Source organism: Cervus elaphus, chromosome 21 (assembly GCF_910594005.1).
Source record: "Cervus elaphus chromosome 21, mCerEla1.1, whole genome shotgun sequence".
Lineage (NCBI taxonomy): Eukaryota > Metazoa > Chordata > Mammalia > Artiodactyla > Cervidae > Cervus > Cervus elaphus.
The window spans coordinates 20,141,849-20,159,206 of record NC_057835.1 but is presented as its reverse complement, the minus strand read 5'-3'; the positions used below and the strand labels follow the sequence as shown (position 1 = coordinate 20,159,206).

The window sequence follows — 17,358 nt, the reverse complement described above, 5'->3', positions numbered from 1 at the left end:
GACATTTGTAAGGAGTAGAGCAGCTGTATGCAAGAATGTTTATCTTGGATTCTCTCGCAGCCTCTCCCACAGCAGCACCAGCTGTTTAACATTCAGTTCCCTGAAGTCCTACAATGTAAGAATCTGGACCTTTGTGGGAACTGCTCGGTGGTCCAGTGGTTAGGACTCTGTGCCATTCACTGCTGAGGACCCAGCTTCAATCCCTGGTGGGGGAACTAAGATCCTGCAAGCTGCAGGGCAGTCCGCAAAACAAAATAAGAATTTGGACCTTTGAAGGACAGCCCAGTTGTTTCTCTTGCCCAAGATGCAACAACTACCAGGTGGCGTCAAGGATCATTAGCCCTTTGCTCCACCACTCCACTCTGGGGACAGCTGACTCACACATTCCTTCATGACCTGGACCCCTTCCCCCTGGCCTCGGTTCAGGCTTGGCTACTGGGGGGCCCCCGGGACCTCACTGCTCTTGCACTTTTAAAAGTCGACCATGGCCCCCATCCCAAGTCGTTCCTTCTAGGTATCCCACCCGGGTGCCTGTAACCGCCTGCTCCAGGGCCACCCGGGCTCACATTTGGGGAAAGTGGGTCATCCAGCAATGACATTACAAACCCAACTGATTCATCCAGAGACTAACAGAGGGATACGGGGCGCGCGGTCACGGAGTCACTATCCGGGTACCACCCGGCTCCACCAACCTGGTCCACTTGGGTGCAGGGGGCTGGGCAGCAGGCCAGTCCCGGCCCCGCCCCTCGGCCCCACTCCGGCGAGCGGAAGTGACGCACACCCGAAGCCATTTCCGGCCAGCCCGAAACTAGGAAGAAACTTGGAGCCGCCGAGGTGTCCGGCCGCCCCTCTCCGCTGCTCCCGTGCCCCGTGGCCCGGGCCGCGCCGAGCTGTCGGGAGCCCAGGCCATGGGGCAGCCTGGGCCGTCCGCAGTGTGAGTCGCGGGGCCTCCCGCGAGCTCCCCGGACGGGCCGAGGGCTGGCAGGCGGGAGGCGTCGTGCCAGCGGCGATCCCGGCCGCTGCCGCCCGCCCAGGCTCCCGGCATCATGAACATAGACGTGGAGTTCCACATCCGGCACAACTACCCCTGGAGCAAGCTGCCGGCCAACGTGAGGCAGGTACGGAAGCTGGGGACCCGGTCCCGCCCTGCCGCCACCTGCTCGCGTGCTTCTGGGCTCACTCCCGGCCTTGCCCCTGCTAAAGGTCTGGATTTAACCGACCCCAAACCCGCGGATGGGGAGGGGGTGGCTCTGGGGCCACAAGGGCAGGATGGGGTTGTTGCGAAATGGGATGGCACGGTGTCCGCTGGATTCGCCTGGCGCCTTCGCACGCGGTCTCCGTTTCACCAGGCACTGGGCTAGACTAACCTTCGAAACAAATTTGAAACACAGCTCCTGATCTTGAGAACTTGGGGATGGTGGCAAAGGGACGAGAAACAAATGACTGCGTTACAGGCTGATAGCTGCTCACACGAACCAGCATCATAGTATAGGGGACTCAGAAACTGTCAATGGAGCATCGGGAGGATGTGTAGGAGAGGCATTTAAAATGGGTTTTAAAAGACGAATAAGAGATAGCTAGAAAAGAGGGGGATTAAAGATTTTCCAACGAGAGAGAAAGTCATTTTAAAAAGCTTAGATGAGTGAAAGCGTGCTTTCACTGTCTGGAGGTGGGGCTTGGTTAGTGCTTGGGGGTGGGAGCTGTCAGGGCCGGATTTTGAAGAGCTTTCTTGCTTTCTTTTGTTGGACTTTAGCCTGCCAAAGAGATGGGTTTATTAGAGATGTTGCAACAAGAGAGTGACAAGGAGGTTTGGTCTTTTTTTCCCCCTCAGAAATAGTTCTCAAATGCTTGAGTGTCCTTTTTACTCAGTTTCCCAGATACCTGTTTAACACCTACTATGTACTATGCCTTGTTTTAGGTGCAGGTAATTTGCAGCAGTCAACACAAGGAAAGCCCTGTCTTCATGGAGCTTAACATTTTAGAAAAGAAAGACAGTAAACAAATGAGTAAATACGTGGTATGGCGAGTGGTGTTGAAGCTTATGAAGGAAGTGATGAATGCCGTAGAGAAGGCACTGTTTTTCTCTGGTCATCGGTTGACCTTCAGGTTCCCACCGTTTTACTTGGTTGGGAGTGAAATTTTGTTTTCCATTGGTTCTGAACACTGGCATATTTGGAGGGTTTGGGATGGTGGTGGTGATGGTATAAAGATTGTTACTTTGCCTCCTCTCTCAGCTTGGGGTCTTAGTTCCAGGTAATGAATAATTTAAGGTTCTGGCACTGTATGATGTGGCAGAGAAAATGCTTTCACTTCGAGATACCAAAACCCAAGAAAGTGGAAAGATAAATTTAAGGAACTCTGAATTCTTGGGTGGCAGGGGCTGCCCTTGTGACATTAATCTTGAGCAGGAAGAAGAAAGCCCTATACCTGGAGGAATAAGTTTCTCTTGTTAAGCTTGAATGAGGACCTTGATGGACACTTTCTGTTTTTAGAGTTTTGTGTGGCATATGGCAAGACAACTGGAAGAACCAGTAATCCTTTGTTTCCATGTTTACTCTTCCTTTCACAACAATAAATGTAGCTTAATAGAGATGAGATGGCTGATTCCATTATGTCCAACAGAAATAATCGATCTTAATTAGTGTTGGCAAAAGCCTTTCTAAACCTTAGTCACAACTATTAAAATAATCTCCAAACTGTTATAATCTGGTACAAACATAACATTAAATTAAAACTTCTTTTGGTAACATCAATTAAAAGAATTGATGTTTTAGCTTAGGATAAGCTTCCACTTGTCGAAGGTGTTGCAAAACTGTATGAGTTACTTCGTGGACTTAGCCTTGCTCTGTTTTCGTAGGTCAGGCTCTACCTTGGTTTACTACATCAGCTTTCTCTCTGGTCTCTTGCCTTCAGAAAAAGACCCTCCTATCCATTCCCTATACTATACTGGGGTAAGGTTCTAAAATGCAAACACAGCTCTTTTACCACTTGTCTCCATAGATTACTTGTTGCTTCTTCTTGAATCCAGATGTTAACTCCTCCAGAAGGTTTCCCTGACTTAAATCTAGAGTAGTTGACCCCCAGCACTGTATCTCTCGTCTCTAGGGTTGTAGTTGTCTTCCAGTAAATATTTTTGGAGTGAAGGAATGATAGCATCAGTTTGAGATTTTTTTCCTGGAGCTAAAGCTCAGTCAGTTTAAAAGTGGGGAATAGTCCTTGTGTGAAAAGAATTTGGGGTTTTTTTTTTTGGTGTTAACAGATACTAAGTATTTTGATAGGAGTTTCCAGTAGGTTTTGAGGCATTTAATTTGGAAGTGATTCATTTCTGAAAGCTGGGGGAAGGTGATTCAGATTTTTCTTAATTTTTAAAATAATTTAAAAAATAAAAAATTTTTTTGTATAAATAAGGTGAAAGGTTTTTTTACTTGGTGTGAGCTATACTAGACTTCCAAGAATATATTAAAAAGTTGTGGATCACACCATTGTTTGAGGATTTGGGGGGGGGGATTTTTGTGGGTTTGAGGATTACTGGTAAAACTATAGGTTTACCCGTATTCATTGTTCAAAATAGTTCATAGTTGTTTTATCTGAAGGGAGATTTTATGATATGGTTCTGTGTGATCCAAGGAGGGTCAATTTAAAAAAAAAATACTATGTACTTCTTTGGGGGGGTGCACATTGGGACAGGATTTGTGGAGCAAAAGCTTTAGAAAAAAATGCTTTATGCTAATCTGATGCACAGTGGATGTTTTACAGCCAGTTTCTGTGGCACTCCATCTGTTACAGTTCCTTTTATATGCAGCCCAGCTTCATTTATCAGACCTGGTTGGAGTTTCTGCAGGGTCAGCACTGTCTCAGAGTAAAATGACCTTTCTTTAGTTGCCTCCTATAGAGGCAACAGTGTTTTAAAATGTGAATGGTGGGAAATTTGGGGTAGGAGTGGAAGAGAAGGCAAAGAATCTTTGTGAACAAAGCAGTTAATATTTTATGTACCAGAGTAGTGAAGAATAGAATCAGCTTTTGATGTAGCTTTTAGTTATTTGTGCGTGCACACATGTATTGATCAGAACCAGTCATTAATTAATGACTATGGCAAAGACTTAGATGTTTAATAGCTCTATTCTCTAATTAGCTTACAAATAACAGGGCCCTTATATTTTGTGTAAGTGGTTTGATTTACACTTTGTATCCTGGAGTTAACCAGGAACAGAATTTTAAAGGAAGAAAATGGTTGTAAGTTAGGATAAATTAAGGGACTTATTTTGAAACAGAAGAGCAAATCCTCAAGTTTGAGAGTTGCTAAGATTTTAGCAGATTGTCTGCTGAGTGAGTGAGTGAGTGTGTGTGTGTATTTGTGTTTTGTGTTCCCTGAAAAAGAGACTTTTATTTGGCAGTAGAGCTAGAGGAGAGCCTTTAAAAGTTTTACAGAAAGCCTGGTATTTTGAATCCCCTAAATATCTTCAGTCCTGAGCTTGGCTTTGGGGCTGCATCAGAGATGGGAGAGCAGTTTCTCTGTGATAAACTTTAACTTCTAACTACCTGTAATATTAAAGTGGATGAAAATAATGTAAGCACATGTATTTCAGCATTTTAGTTTTCTCGCATTATGTCCCTTTTTTCTTAAAATGCTACCCACCAATAGTTCCAGTTATGTACCAGTTAAATGTGTTTCATCTGTCTTATGAAGATGGCCTTAAATGAAAGTATGTATGTGGACATGTACCTTGGCTTTCAAAAACCTACGAGTAAGGTGTATAGTAACTGAATCCTCTGATCTTTTCTGTCATTAATCTCTTCAGTACCTCAGTCATGTCTGACTCTTTGCGACCCCATGGATTGCACCACACCAGGCCTCCCTGTCCATCACCACCTCCTGGAATTTACTCAAACTCTTGTCCATTGAGTCGGTGATGCCATTCAACCATCTCATCCTCTGTTGTTCTCTTCTCCTCCTGCCTTCAATCTTTCCCAGCACCATGATCTTTTCCAATGAGTCAGTTCTTTGCATCAGGTGGCCAAAGTATTGGAGTTTCAGCTTCAGCATCAGTCCTTCCAATGAACATTCCATTAATCTCTTAAGATGTTTTTTATAGTATGTTGGAAAGATCATGGCTAATAATTAGAAGGGGGATAGCAGTCACATATTAAATGAAGTTTATGGTCTCACATTGAATGTAATGGTAACTCTAATCAGACCAGCTTACACTTTGCTTTCATGAAAAACCAATTTTGAACTTAAAACACTTAAGTTCACAGCTAGAAAGTATTTTGCTCATTAAAAAATATATCGGAAATTTAGGCAACTCTTATTTTCTAGACTTGTCTAAATGTCTTCTAATGAGACCATTAGATGACGTTTTAGGAAATAATCTTATTTAGAGGTACATTTGAAATATGCATTCCTCAGAAATCTTAATTTTTAATAATCATAGCCTTCTGTAAGTAGTTATCAGACAGGGATCTGTTCTTAGTGGCCATTCTTAAATTTAAAAAAATGTAGGTGCAAGAAACCATCCATCCTATTCACACAAATTGGAAACCGGCAAGAAGGAAATTTTTTATTAGTAAAATTTAGTTTTTTGTTAAGTGCAGTTATGCTCTCTGACTGCTCTTTATATGTATATACATACATATATATATATACACACATACACACATATAAAATACTTTAGATAGAGTCAGTAAATCCTTTTAGAGAGGCAGACTGAAGATAAACACATTGGTTTTTTTTTGCTCTAATACTATTGCAGGAAAATTTGTATGATAAAGTTTAAGAAAACCTTTACTCAGTTCTTAAACTTAGAGATTCCAGGATAAAATTGGGGGGCATGGTATTGAAATTTTAAGGAGGAAGAGTACTGTTGGTTTAGTTATTTAAAATCTATTTGAATTTTTTTTTTTAGAGTCTTGGAAATTCACAGAGAGAATATGAGAAGCAGGTTGTCCTGTACAGTATCCGTAATCAGTTACGATATAGAAATAACTTAGGTAAGTAGAGAGATTTTTACATTGAGATAGAATTGACTGTTACTGAGTTATCATTTTCATAAATCTCTCCTATCTTTTCACCGTATTTCATAGTACTGAAATCGTTCATGTACAGACTTTATGAAATTCTATAATGACCCATTACACCTAACAATAAGTTGCATTAGCAAGTAGATTTTTCCTTCTAATTCCAATGAAAATTATTTTTTAGAGTCTTGTTTATAGATTTATTTTACCTACAGAGTACTAATTTCGATTCAGATGTCCTCTTTTTTACTTTTTGTGAGAAAATGTGCCAGAAAGAATTATATTACTTCTTGATTTTTGACTTTGAGTTTTTTGTTTTGTTTTCTATAAATTTTCCAAATAATGTAACTTTAATAAAGCCTCTTTCTATAATAATTGGAACAAATTTTAAACATAATTGGCTCCATGTTTTTTGAACTTCTCTTTTTTAATGTTTGACTTTTATCTGTCAGATTATTCTGCTGATCTTCCCTCCCATTTGTTACTCTTATTTTAAACATAGTATTTCAGAGAGAGGTTTTCTATGTAAAGTGTGTATTCTATGGAACTCAGAGGTCTTTTTACATTTAAAGCACAAAGACCAGCAAATAATTTTTTAAAATAGACTTGATTCATAGAAAGCTGCCATTCAGATTGGCTATTTTGTAAAGTATCATACTAAGGGGTTGGATGGTTTATAGCTTATGGTTTGGGGGTGGGGGGTGGGGAGACATTCCATGCTCGCTTTCTTTGCTTTTTGATTTGTTAAGAATTACTTCTGTACTTATCTGTCCCATTATACATTTTACTTATATTCTCTGAAGTCTGTTTCTTGTGCTATAATTGTTTCTTTGTTCCAGCTTAGGTTTTTTTTTTGTCTTCCAGTTTACATATTTTTATTTTTAATTAATACTAGCTTGTAAAGAATTTAACATTGCATTTACAACACTAACTTGTAAAGAATTTAACATTGCATTTACTGGTAAGACGTCAAATAAAACTGGAGAATTTCCCTTTGTCTCCCAGTTAAGCATGTCAAGAAAGATGAACGGAAGTACTACGAGGAACTGTTGAAGTACAGTCGAGATCATCTCATGCTGTACCCTTATCATTTATCAGACATCATGGTAAAAGGCCTGAGGATAACACCATTCTCATATTATACTGGGATCATGGAGGTGAGTTTACAGGATGTATGAATCTAGGGGAGGGGTGAGACTTCACGTCACCGACACTTTGTGGACGATGACCAGCTTTGTGGCACCCAGCCACAGTGGACATTGTTTCTGAACTGATGGTGTAAAAAGCACAGTTGTTTACAAGGTAGCTGTTGTGCTACAAGCTGTTGTCCTAGCAGTGTTTTCACGGTGGGGAAGTATCTGTTCTTATTCTGTGTTCTTGAGGATGTTGACCCCTTGTGCTGCTGTAGGTTAATCAGTCATTTATGTTAGCACAGTTTGTATAAAATTGATTGCTTTTAATACCGTGGTTAAGGTTGAAAATGTGGTGACAGATTTGAACATTAAGCTTTGAAGCTTAATGTATTTAGCTATGTGCTAACTGTAGAAAGAATCATTGATGATATAGACTCAACATTATATAATGCATGTGTCAGAAGAGTAGAAATAGATTACTGGTCCTGACTGCTAATCTTTCTGTGATTATTACCTTTTAGATGTTAGCCTTTTTCCAAAGGCAGTGTTTAGGCTTGTGTTGAATAGCCTTAAGTACTAGTTTATATACTGCTTTTAAGGGAGCTTTATGTAAAAATGGGCAGTATTTATCTGGTATTCAGTGGTGATTTAATTCTGTTTGAGTGCTGCTGTTCTGGGCTCACTGGCCCCTTGAAGAGCAGAGGGCACATAGAACGGAAGGAGCTGGGCGCCTGCGGTAGAGATGAGGTTACCTGCCCTTAGGATAAGGCTGCCTTCACAGGAGCTCCCTCTGCCTGTCTTCTTAAGCCCCCTTTCCAAGGCACTGCTACCGCCCCGTGTCTCCTGTCTCTCAATTTGGGAGGAAATACAAAGTAAAGGTTGAGGCCTGGCAGCGGGGTTTCTGTCAGTCCTTTTCCCTGGAACCAGGGCAGCGTACAGAAGGTGGCCGCTGAGCAGTACGTAGAGTGGTTGTTGCTGTCTCTCTGATATTTTCCTGGTGTCCTCCACAGGCTTGGGGGAGATAACAGAGCGAGATTTTGTCCCAGTTTCCAGCTTTCAGTTGCATCCATGTGCTTGCTATTCTCTGATTTCTGTTCTTAAACCACTGGGTATAACTTCTGGGTTGGAAATGGGTCTTATCCCCACAGTAAACAGCTGGTTTATTACTAGAGAAACAGATGAGGGTTGGAAGAAGCCAGATACTGACTTTGTGTTGCTGGTTGCGACTTGGAGGAGCAAAGACTACCAAGTGGTTAGGTCTTTGTTGGCAGTGCCGTGACCCACTGTCAGGCCTTCTCTTGGGATTCTCTCTTGTCCTGGGGTAGGAGTCTAGGATCAGGTATGAAGTGTGGAGAGCCTGCAACCCTGAGCTCGAAGGGAGGTATTCCTTGCATAGCCTCTGCAGGGCAGAGGTTGCAGGGCAACTGTCTGGGCTTCACAGCACTGTGAGGAACCCAGACCTGAAAGCCTGACCTTCAGTTATTAGACAGGAGACCACGTGGTATGTGCCGCTGTGTGACATGTGTGCCCTGGGTTGCCAAACTCCGATCTCAGTGTTTTGTGTAAGGACGTTTTGCATTTAACATTTACTTTTTTTTCTTTATAAAAGGACATTATGAACAGTGAGAAAAGTTATGATTCATTGCCCAATTTCACTGCTGCTGACTGTAAGTATTACTCTGAGCCAGGTAATGTTTAGTGTCTTTGTGCATGTGTGCTCTTGTCTGTGTTGTAATGTGTGGATTTTAACATGAAAGATGAGAACATAAGCAAGATTATTGATAATTTTATCAGGTGGTATAAGTCAGGTATGAGATTTAGTTTTAAATGTCTAAGAGAGGGATATTTTGGAGTGGCAGAATCAGACAAAGGGGACTAGTCTCTTTCTATACAGTGAAGTGCCTTTTCATACTTGGGCTGTGGTATATACTAAATGAGGAAGAAAATTCACTCACAGTATTTTTGCAGCAAAATACATGGTTTTTACTAACAAAATTCGCTGCCTTTTTTATATTATACTTATTTTAATGAAGTGTGTCTATTTGAAATGTGACAGTTCTGTTGTGTTAAGAAGAAACTTTTGCTGAGAAGTACACTTTGACTTCCTGGAATTGGGAGGACTTCTGCTTTTAAAAAATTTTCTCATTTAGCATTGTCAAAAGTGTCAGCATGAATTTCTCTCTCCCAATTGGTTTTCTTTTGTATTTCGTTTGAAGACTTCTTTTTAATTTGATCCTAATTGTCAGTAATAATCAAAAGAGAAACAAAAGTCAAAGGTTTTTTCCTTAGTAGACTTGGGTGTGTACTGACTTTTCAAGATGTATTCAATGATTTTAAAAGAAAGACTCTTTCTTTTAGGTCTAAGGCTTCTTGGCATAGGAAGAAACCAATACATTGATCTGATGAATCAGTGCAGATCATCAAAAGTAAGCTAGTTGTTTCTCCTTCTCATTTCTTGTCCCTCTTATCACACAGTCTTGTTAAATTTATAAGTAGTAGAAATAATGAATTGTGATTTCTTGGATCAAATAAAGTATGCTTAATACAGAAACAATACAAAAACAGCTCATCAGTATCTCTAGGTTATAGCTTAAGTGCTTATTGAATTTAAAATGTTTAAGGCATAGGATGCTTCATTTATTTTTAAAAATCTGCTCCATTGATTTTCTAACCTAAGTCATTCCACTCCCATGGTTCAGTTTATGAGTGAAATTGATACACATTTTCACCTGGGTTTCTTTTGAATATCTGGATTTAGATTCAGATTTAATGATAAGTATTTTGAAGTAATTTATTTTGAAATAATTTAAGAATGACTTTCTCCATTCAGTATATCTAAAATACCTTAGATTTTAAAATGTGAGAATTTTAAAAGATATTTAGCCTATTAGAAATGATCTTGTTATAGCATGATTAATAAAAAAGAAAATAGTAATTTTAGATTGATTGCAAATTCTCAGATATTTGAACCATTGCAGAAATTTTTCAGAAGGAAAACGGCACGTGATCTTTTACCAGTAAAGCCAGTGGAAATTGCCATAGAGGCCTGGTGGGTGGTGCAGGCCGCATATATCACAGAAGATGACATAAAGGTAGGTATCTTTAGAAATTAAGCATTTTTATTAAAAAAAATTATATTTAACTATAGTTGCAGAATTTTTTAAAAAACGTGACACTATTTGGTGTTCCTGAAGGAAATTAAACTTAAATTCAAAATTGTAAATGATCTCAGTAGGCGAGAATATTGGTAAGTTTCGAAAATACTCTTTATTAATGAGAGAGACTTGATGTGGTTCATGTCCGGTCATCTGGGGATTTAATTAGATGGATGTTTCATGTACGGTTGACGTGATGCCGCAACTACCAGCAGTAACATTGATAACACTTTTTGAGCGCTTAGTGTGTGCTCAGGGTGCCAGACACTGTTCCAAGTGCTTTTTATATTGTCTCATTTGATTCTCATAACAACCCCAGTGGTGTGGGGTTGTTTGTAGCCTATTTCACATGTGAGGAAAATGAACACAGAGAAGTGAAATAATGACTCTGGTCACAGTGGAGTAAAGTCCAGGGTTTTATTTCGGACAGTTTGCTGTGCCCTTAAATCACTGTGTTGAAATATTGTACTCAAGTGTTAGGTGCTTGATAGAGCACTAAGGTCAAGATCAAGGGAAATGCTATTTCCAGTGGTCAGACCACATTTGTTACAAGCTATATACATTTAAGAAGAGATGTTGATTTAGAGGAAGGAGGTGGAGCAGTAGAGGAGGTGCCTAGAGACCAGTCATATCCCTGAGGCTGAAGGAATTAAGTGAGCATGTGGACTTCTTTTTAATTTGCTTTTTATTTTACTTCCGAGGACAGAATAAATCCACTGAGTGCAAGGCTTAGAAATTCTGCTTCAGGGCATTTACTTCCAAGCAAAGATACCAGACTCTTTCATAAGATAGTGATTTTGTCACTGAAAATAATCCTGTGCCATGTGAAGTAATTTTTGATTTTAGAGATTCAGAATCAGTATGTTGATCAGATTTCAATTCAAAAAGGGTGAATAAATATTAGTATTTATTAGTGAACATGTTACTTATCAGCAAGTATTGGCACTTAAAATTACTTGTTTTGTGAGTTCCGTTGATAGCATGCTTTGGCACCTTAACTGATGGTTATGTGCATAGCCTTTTCTGTTTGAATTCTAGAGTAAAGAATGAATACAACAGGTAGTTCATTTAATTAATGACATATAATCATTGGTTTAAACATAAATAGATTTGAGGAGACTTATCAATTAGTTAATTTGGACAGAACTTAATTGAAAATATTTTGCTTTTCCTAGATATGCACTTTGCCTGAGAAATGCGCTATTGATAAGATCATTGATGCAGGCCCTCAACTCTCTGGATCACTAGATTACAATGTAGTCCATAGTAAGTGGTTAGTAGAAATGGTCTTCTGTCAACATAAAAACTTATTTTAAGCCATCAACAATTAGTAGCAATCATTTATCAATTAGATAAGAATAGTAATATTTCTTAAGGTGTGGTATTGTTTGAAATGTGACCTTTGTTCATTGTTTTCCTGTGTGGCTGTAATTAGTCACATAGATTAGAAATTTACGTGAATGAATCATAAGAAAAATTTTACAGTTCTGAGCATTTGAGGGAAACCAAGAGTTTGAAAGCTTTGATAATATTTTTTTTCTTCTGTCTTGTCTTTTTCACATACCATTAAGTTGTAAGAATCTATGGAAAATCAAGAATAAAGTTTTTATTTTATTTTTTTAACTACTAATGTTTACTGTTTCATCTAAAACAAGATACTTTTGCTTCTATAGGTTTATATAACAAAGGATTTGTTTATCTGGATGTACCAATATCTGATGACAGTTGTATAGCAGGTGAGTATGTGGTAATATTTCTCAATGTTTTTTGAATGGCTGCTAGCTGCTGGCACTGTGTATCACCCTAATAAGTTAGACACACATCATCTTGGGACCTTTGTGTTAGAATTTTTCAAAGAAAACCATTTGTTCCTCATTATGTTACAGCACATTGTGGTGATTTTACTTAAATTCCTCCTTTTTATTTTTATCTTATGGTGGTGTAAACACTGTATTAAAATAGAAATGCAAGGTAAATTTCTTACAATCCTAAATTAAATCAGTGTCTTTATAAATTTATGTCACCTTTTAAACCTCGTTCACTGCATAAGTTTCTACATGTATTCAGTAATATCATAGAATTGTATGTTGTTCATTTTCACCAGACATATCTGTGTCTTTTTTTTTTCATGTAATGACCATCATTGTTGGCTTATCTCTTCCTCCTTTCTTCACTCCCTCCCCAAGTTAAATCAATACTAAGACCCTTGTATATTTCAATTTGGGGCTTCCCAAGTGGCTCAGTGGTAAAAAATCCTCCTGCCAGTGCAAGAGACACAGGTTTGATTGGAGAAGGAAATGGTAACCTGCTCCAGTATTCTTGCCTGGGAAATCCCATGGACAGAGGAACCTGGTGGGCTACAGTCTATGGGGTTGCAAAAGAGACACATTTGGCAACTAAACAACAAACGAACAAGAACAACAGGCTTTCAGTTTACTAAACCATTCCTCTGTTGCTGGTTATTTAGATCATTTCCTTATTTATTTATTTTGGTGACGTGGTTAACATCTTTGAACACAGGAGAGCTTTTTTTCTATAGGTTAGATTTCTTACCAATTTGTAGAAGCACTTGTTACATTAAGGTTATGTGTTGTAAGTGCGTTTTCCATCATATCTTTTAGCTATTCTTGTTTGTGATATCGTCTGCACTCTAAGATATTTGTGTAATCAAATATATAGAGTGTCAAAAAATTCCAGGGACCTTACTGTTAACAACTGAGTGATCGGGCTTATTACAAAAATACTCCCTCATATCGGGTTGTCATGCTCCAGTGTCCTGACCTTTATGGTTTGTTTGTGTTTATATGTGTTTATGCCCAGGCCTTCCTTGTCCTTTGTTTTTCTAAAAAATAATTTTCTTTGCTATTTCCAGGTATTTTTCTTTATTTTATTAATGTCTTCTTGAGTAGACAGTAATTAGGATTATAAAATACTAGACTTACAAAAGAGTATAAAAACATTAGCTTCCGATGCCTGCCCTGAGTTACTCAGTTTCTCTTTTGGCCACTACTGCTAAGCTGCCTATGTACTCTCTCACAAACGTACTATGCACAAATATATATATATATATATATATCCTTTTTTGTGTGATTTTATTCTTACCTAAATGATGTATCCAACGCATGCTTTGCTTTTTTAACTTAATATATATTGAAGACTATTCTGTATCTCTTTATGTAGAGATAAAGAGTTTCTAATTCTTTTTGCCCAAATGTAAATTGTGTATTTCTAACCTCTTAGTGCCTTGGTTTCTTCATCTCTAAGATAAGGTATAGTTTTTAACAACTCTTGGTATTAAGAGGATTAAGTGAAATTGTATATATGAAGCAGCTAGTAGTATAGCCTGGCATTTAGTAACTATTCAGTAAATTTTGACACTTCTTATTCACATAGTTGATAATGTAGGAAAAGAATTAATTATATTAAAAAAATGGGATTGCTGAAATATTTCTAAAAAGAAACCTTTGATCTTTAACAGTTCTTGGGTGATTAGAAGCATGGGCAGCACCAAATCAGAAAATGCCATGAGACAGAGCAGTAACTTGGGTAGCCTACCCTGCCTGATGTGTACATTGTGGTTCTTCACAGTGTCTTCATTTGCTCACTTGAGTTTTGTCTTATAGCTCTCTGTTGGGAATACTTTTAGGTTTTGGGTGCAGTAAGGTAGTGTTAGGGTCAGAGGACACAGGGACATCCGGTGATCTAGGCACACGTCTTCTTCCCAGAATGCTTTTAAGGGAAGTGTGCCCACAGGGGAGACTGGCCAAGGCAAGCATAGTGCCTCTTCATTATGGTCGGGAAGAGCAGCCTAGTAAATCGGAATAGGGCATCTGGACCAAAGAGATGGAGAGAAGTGAGTATACTGCCAGGTGGACAGTAGCGACTGGGCAGCCTCTTGTGCTGACACAGGTTTTGACCCTCTTCCCATTAAGAAGGATACAGAATAGAAAGCCCCAAAGAGCAAATTACATCAGTGATAAACATGGCAGTCACACATACGGGTTTCCCCTTTTGTCAGGATGGAGCGGGGAAGATGGGAGAACGACAGCGAGCTGATACTTTATGTCCCCCTGGTTTTGTATAGCACGGCAGCTCGAAGCCCTTGTTTCTCTGCTTCAGACCAGACATCCTGCTGCCTAAGACTGATCAAAAACATACCCTTGGCGGGCTTCCCCATTCTGAAGAAACCTCAGTCCCCTTGCCTTTCTACTGAGTCCACGCCTGTAAGCACTTCTCTGCCTCAGTAATGCTGAGCGGTCCCTGGGAGTGAAATTACTTTTGTGAATTTATGCTCTGCCATCAGAGTCCACTATGTGTAGACAGCATTTTGTATATGACCTTTACTTTGGGAGTTTTAGAAAAACTTGCAGTGGAGTTGATAAAATGAATCAAAAGCTAAATTCATTTCCTAAGTTGGAGGTCTCTTTTTGAATAGATATTTGAAAAAAACTTTCTTCTTTTATAAAATTAAATCACTGAGAAACATCTGTTTTTGTTTATTTTAGTTCCTCCTCTTGAAGGTTTTGTAATGAATAGAGTGCAAGGTGATTATTTTGAAACTCTGCTCTATAAGATATTTGTGTCAATAGATGAGCATACTAATGTTGCAGAGGTAAGTGTGACAGCATCTTATGAAAGAATTTAGCCTCAAGGTTATAAAATACGTTTGTGTAAAGTAGATAAAATTATTTAATGATATAACTAAAATATTTTTAAAATCCGTACATGGTTAGATCTTAGACTATTATATACTTAAGTCACTATTCTTAAGTTACTTCCTGCATATGTATATAGTTATAATTTGGTTGAATAACTTTATATGACTTTATAGTAAAAGCATTGTAAACGACTGATCTAGAATTTTTTCATTTTAAATGAGAGAAAATTAAAGCTAAGTAATTCTAATTAAACTTCTAATTAAAGTAGCTCAAGTAATTATAATTCACACTAAGTTGTTAGGGTCACTGCCTGGATTTGTATTACTCTAAGTGTCTTAAAGATAAGGAAAGAAGAAAATTCTGCTTACCAAATTTATTTAGTATTTCCATTATTAATAATTTAAATTTTGCTGGTGATGGATAAGTTATCTATAACTGTTTATTATGATATACTGATAATTCTTAGGATGTAAAATAATTTTTAATTTTCTTTTCCAGCTTGCAAATGTTCTTGAGATAGACCTGTCTCTGGTTAAGGTATGTAATTTTCCTACTCGTTTTCACTCGTAATATGAACACTGAATGGATTATAGATTTTTGTCTTGATACTGAGAAGCGGAAGCAGTGAGATGCTTATTAGCTGTCAGAGGAAGAAGAGCAGAGCAAGACCAGAGCCCTGAGCAGTATGCCACGCCGGGAGTGAGAGCTGTCCTCACCCGGCTGTGCCCAGCAGGGAGCAGCCCGACCAGCGCCTTGTACTGAAGTCACAGTGTCTTGCAGTGATGTCAGTTAGAGCAACAGCTCCCACTTCTTGGAGGGGGTGGATCTAGGGTCAACAACTCCCACTTCTTGTGGGGGGTGGATCTAGGGAGGGCCAAGCCAGAAGGTTGGAGGTTTTCCCTTTCCTGCCTATGTGGAGATCTTAGGGGAAGACCAGGCCTACTGAAAATGTTGTTTTCTGGCTGTGGGATGAAAATATTTGAGGATCTCTATAAACATAATCCATAATATTTTCTTCTGTCTACAGACATTCTGACATCTAGTTTATTTCAGATACTCATTTCCTTTATATTCCTTTTAGAATGCTGTATCAATGTACTGCCGATTGGGGTTTGCCCACAAGAAAGGACAAGTAATAAATTTGGATCAGCTTCATTCATCGTGGAAGAATGTTCCATCCGTAAACAGATTAAAGTAACTCATTTATTTAGTATGAGAGATTTTGTTTTGAGGGAAAAAATTCAGTTTTCTGTACAAAATTTTACTTATTCAGCAGATTGAACCCTATATATTAGTGGTGTTTCATCTTGTGTGTTTTGGAATTTTTTTTTAGAATCTGGTGAAAACTATGACACTTTGCCTAGAGAAAAGCTCATACTATATGTTACATATAATTTTAAAATGTTCTCAGATTCCCTGAAGCCTGTCCATGGGTTTAGTTAAGAACCTTTGCTGTGGGTGCAGAATATTTTAGGGCTACATCTCAGTTTGGGGCCTGAATGTAAGAGTGGATTTAGGTGAATGTTCGTAACCTCAATACTGACTTCAGTGGCTATTTTTGTATATGGTCATCTATATGGTTTTTTAAAAGTGACTGTTTTCGTCATTAACAGGAGTACTTTAGATCCACAGAAGATGCTTCTGTCATGGGATGGCGGGGAAAGTAGGAGCCCTGTACAGGAAGCTTCATCGGCTACTGACACGGATACAAACAGTCAAGAAGACCCAGGTTAGTGGTGACTCAGCTTGAGCCTGTCTGTAGATAAGCCATGTGTCTGCACATATACTCATAAAGCTAACTCTCCAGGCTTACGGTTAATCTGTGATTTGGTCTGGATTTTCTTCATTCAGTATGTAGTCTTTGAGTACTTACCATTTGCTGCTAGATCTTAGGGATATAAAATTGATAGGAAATACAATAGTTTCCTTCTAAAAACTTGAGTCTGGAGAGTGTAGCCATAAAAACCACTGCAGCGTGAGAGGGGTTTAGGGCGCCTTCATGGAGAAGACGGTTTTGGGGTGAGAATGACTAAGAGTGTGTCAGCTGGTGAGTGCATGAAGACCATCGCAGGAAGCCTTTAGGTACAGAGGGGGGCAGAGCATAGCGGACAGGGGGCTTGCATATGGTTGTGTGGGGAGAGGAGAAGGGCACAATCAGGTGGCGTCTATTCCTGCCCTCGGTAGCTCTGTTCCCTGGGCCCGGCGACTTGTCTACAGAGGTTAGGCTAGGTAGTCATTTTGATCTGACAGTGATCAAGTCTTGGTTTATTATTATTTACTGCACAAGTGAATAGCTTAAAAAAAAAATTTTTTTTTTTCTCTATGTTGGAGGTAAGGTAGAATTGGGACTTCTTATGACTTACAGTATTGCCTGTATTTAATTATGTACTTTTAATT

The 17,358-nt window shown here is 38.9% G+C and overlaps 1 protein-coding gene across 5 annotated transcripts in view; it reads left to right on the top strand.

The window, feature by feature from the left end:
• The first annotated feature begins 785 nt into the window (after positions 1–785).
• The window catches only part of FAM91A1 (family with sequence similarity 91 member A1), a 39,975-nt gene continuing 23,402 nt past the window's right edge, over positions 786–17,358 (top strand). For 2 of the 5 annotated variants that reach the window (XM_043879833.1, XM_043879832.1), the window contains exons 1-12: positions 796–1,118; positions 5,904–5,988; positions 7,021–7,172; positions 8,758–8,815; positions 9,507–9,574; positions 10,109–10,240; positions 11,479–11,569; positions 11,977–12,039; positions 14,809–14,915; positions 15,460–15,498; positions 16,043–16,155; positions 16,575–16,690. In XM_043879833.1, coding sequence (XP_043735768.1) covers positions 1,047–1,118; positions 5,904–5,988; positions 7,021–7,172; positions 8,758–8,815; positions 9,507–9,574; positions 10,109–10,240; positions 11,479–11,569; positions 11,977–12,039; positions 14,809–14,915; positions 15,460–15,498; positions 16,043–16,155; positions 16,575–16,690 — 1,096 coding nt within the window. In that variant the 5' untranslated portion in view covers positions 796–1,046. Of the gene's footprint in view, positions 1,119–1,158; positions 1,204–5,903; positions 5,989–7,020; positions 7,173–8,757; positions 8,816–9,506; positions 9,575–10,108; positions 10,241–11,478; positions 11,577–11,976; positions 12,040–14,808; positions 14,916–15,459; positions 15,499–16,042; positions 16,156–16,574; positions 16,691–17,358 lie in introns of those variants that run through there. The other 3 variants (XM_043879834.1, XM_043879836.1, XM_043879837.1) reach the window with 3 other exon arrangements.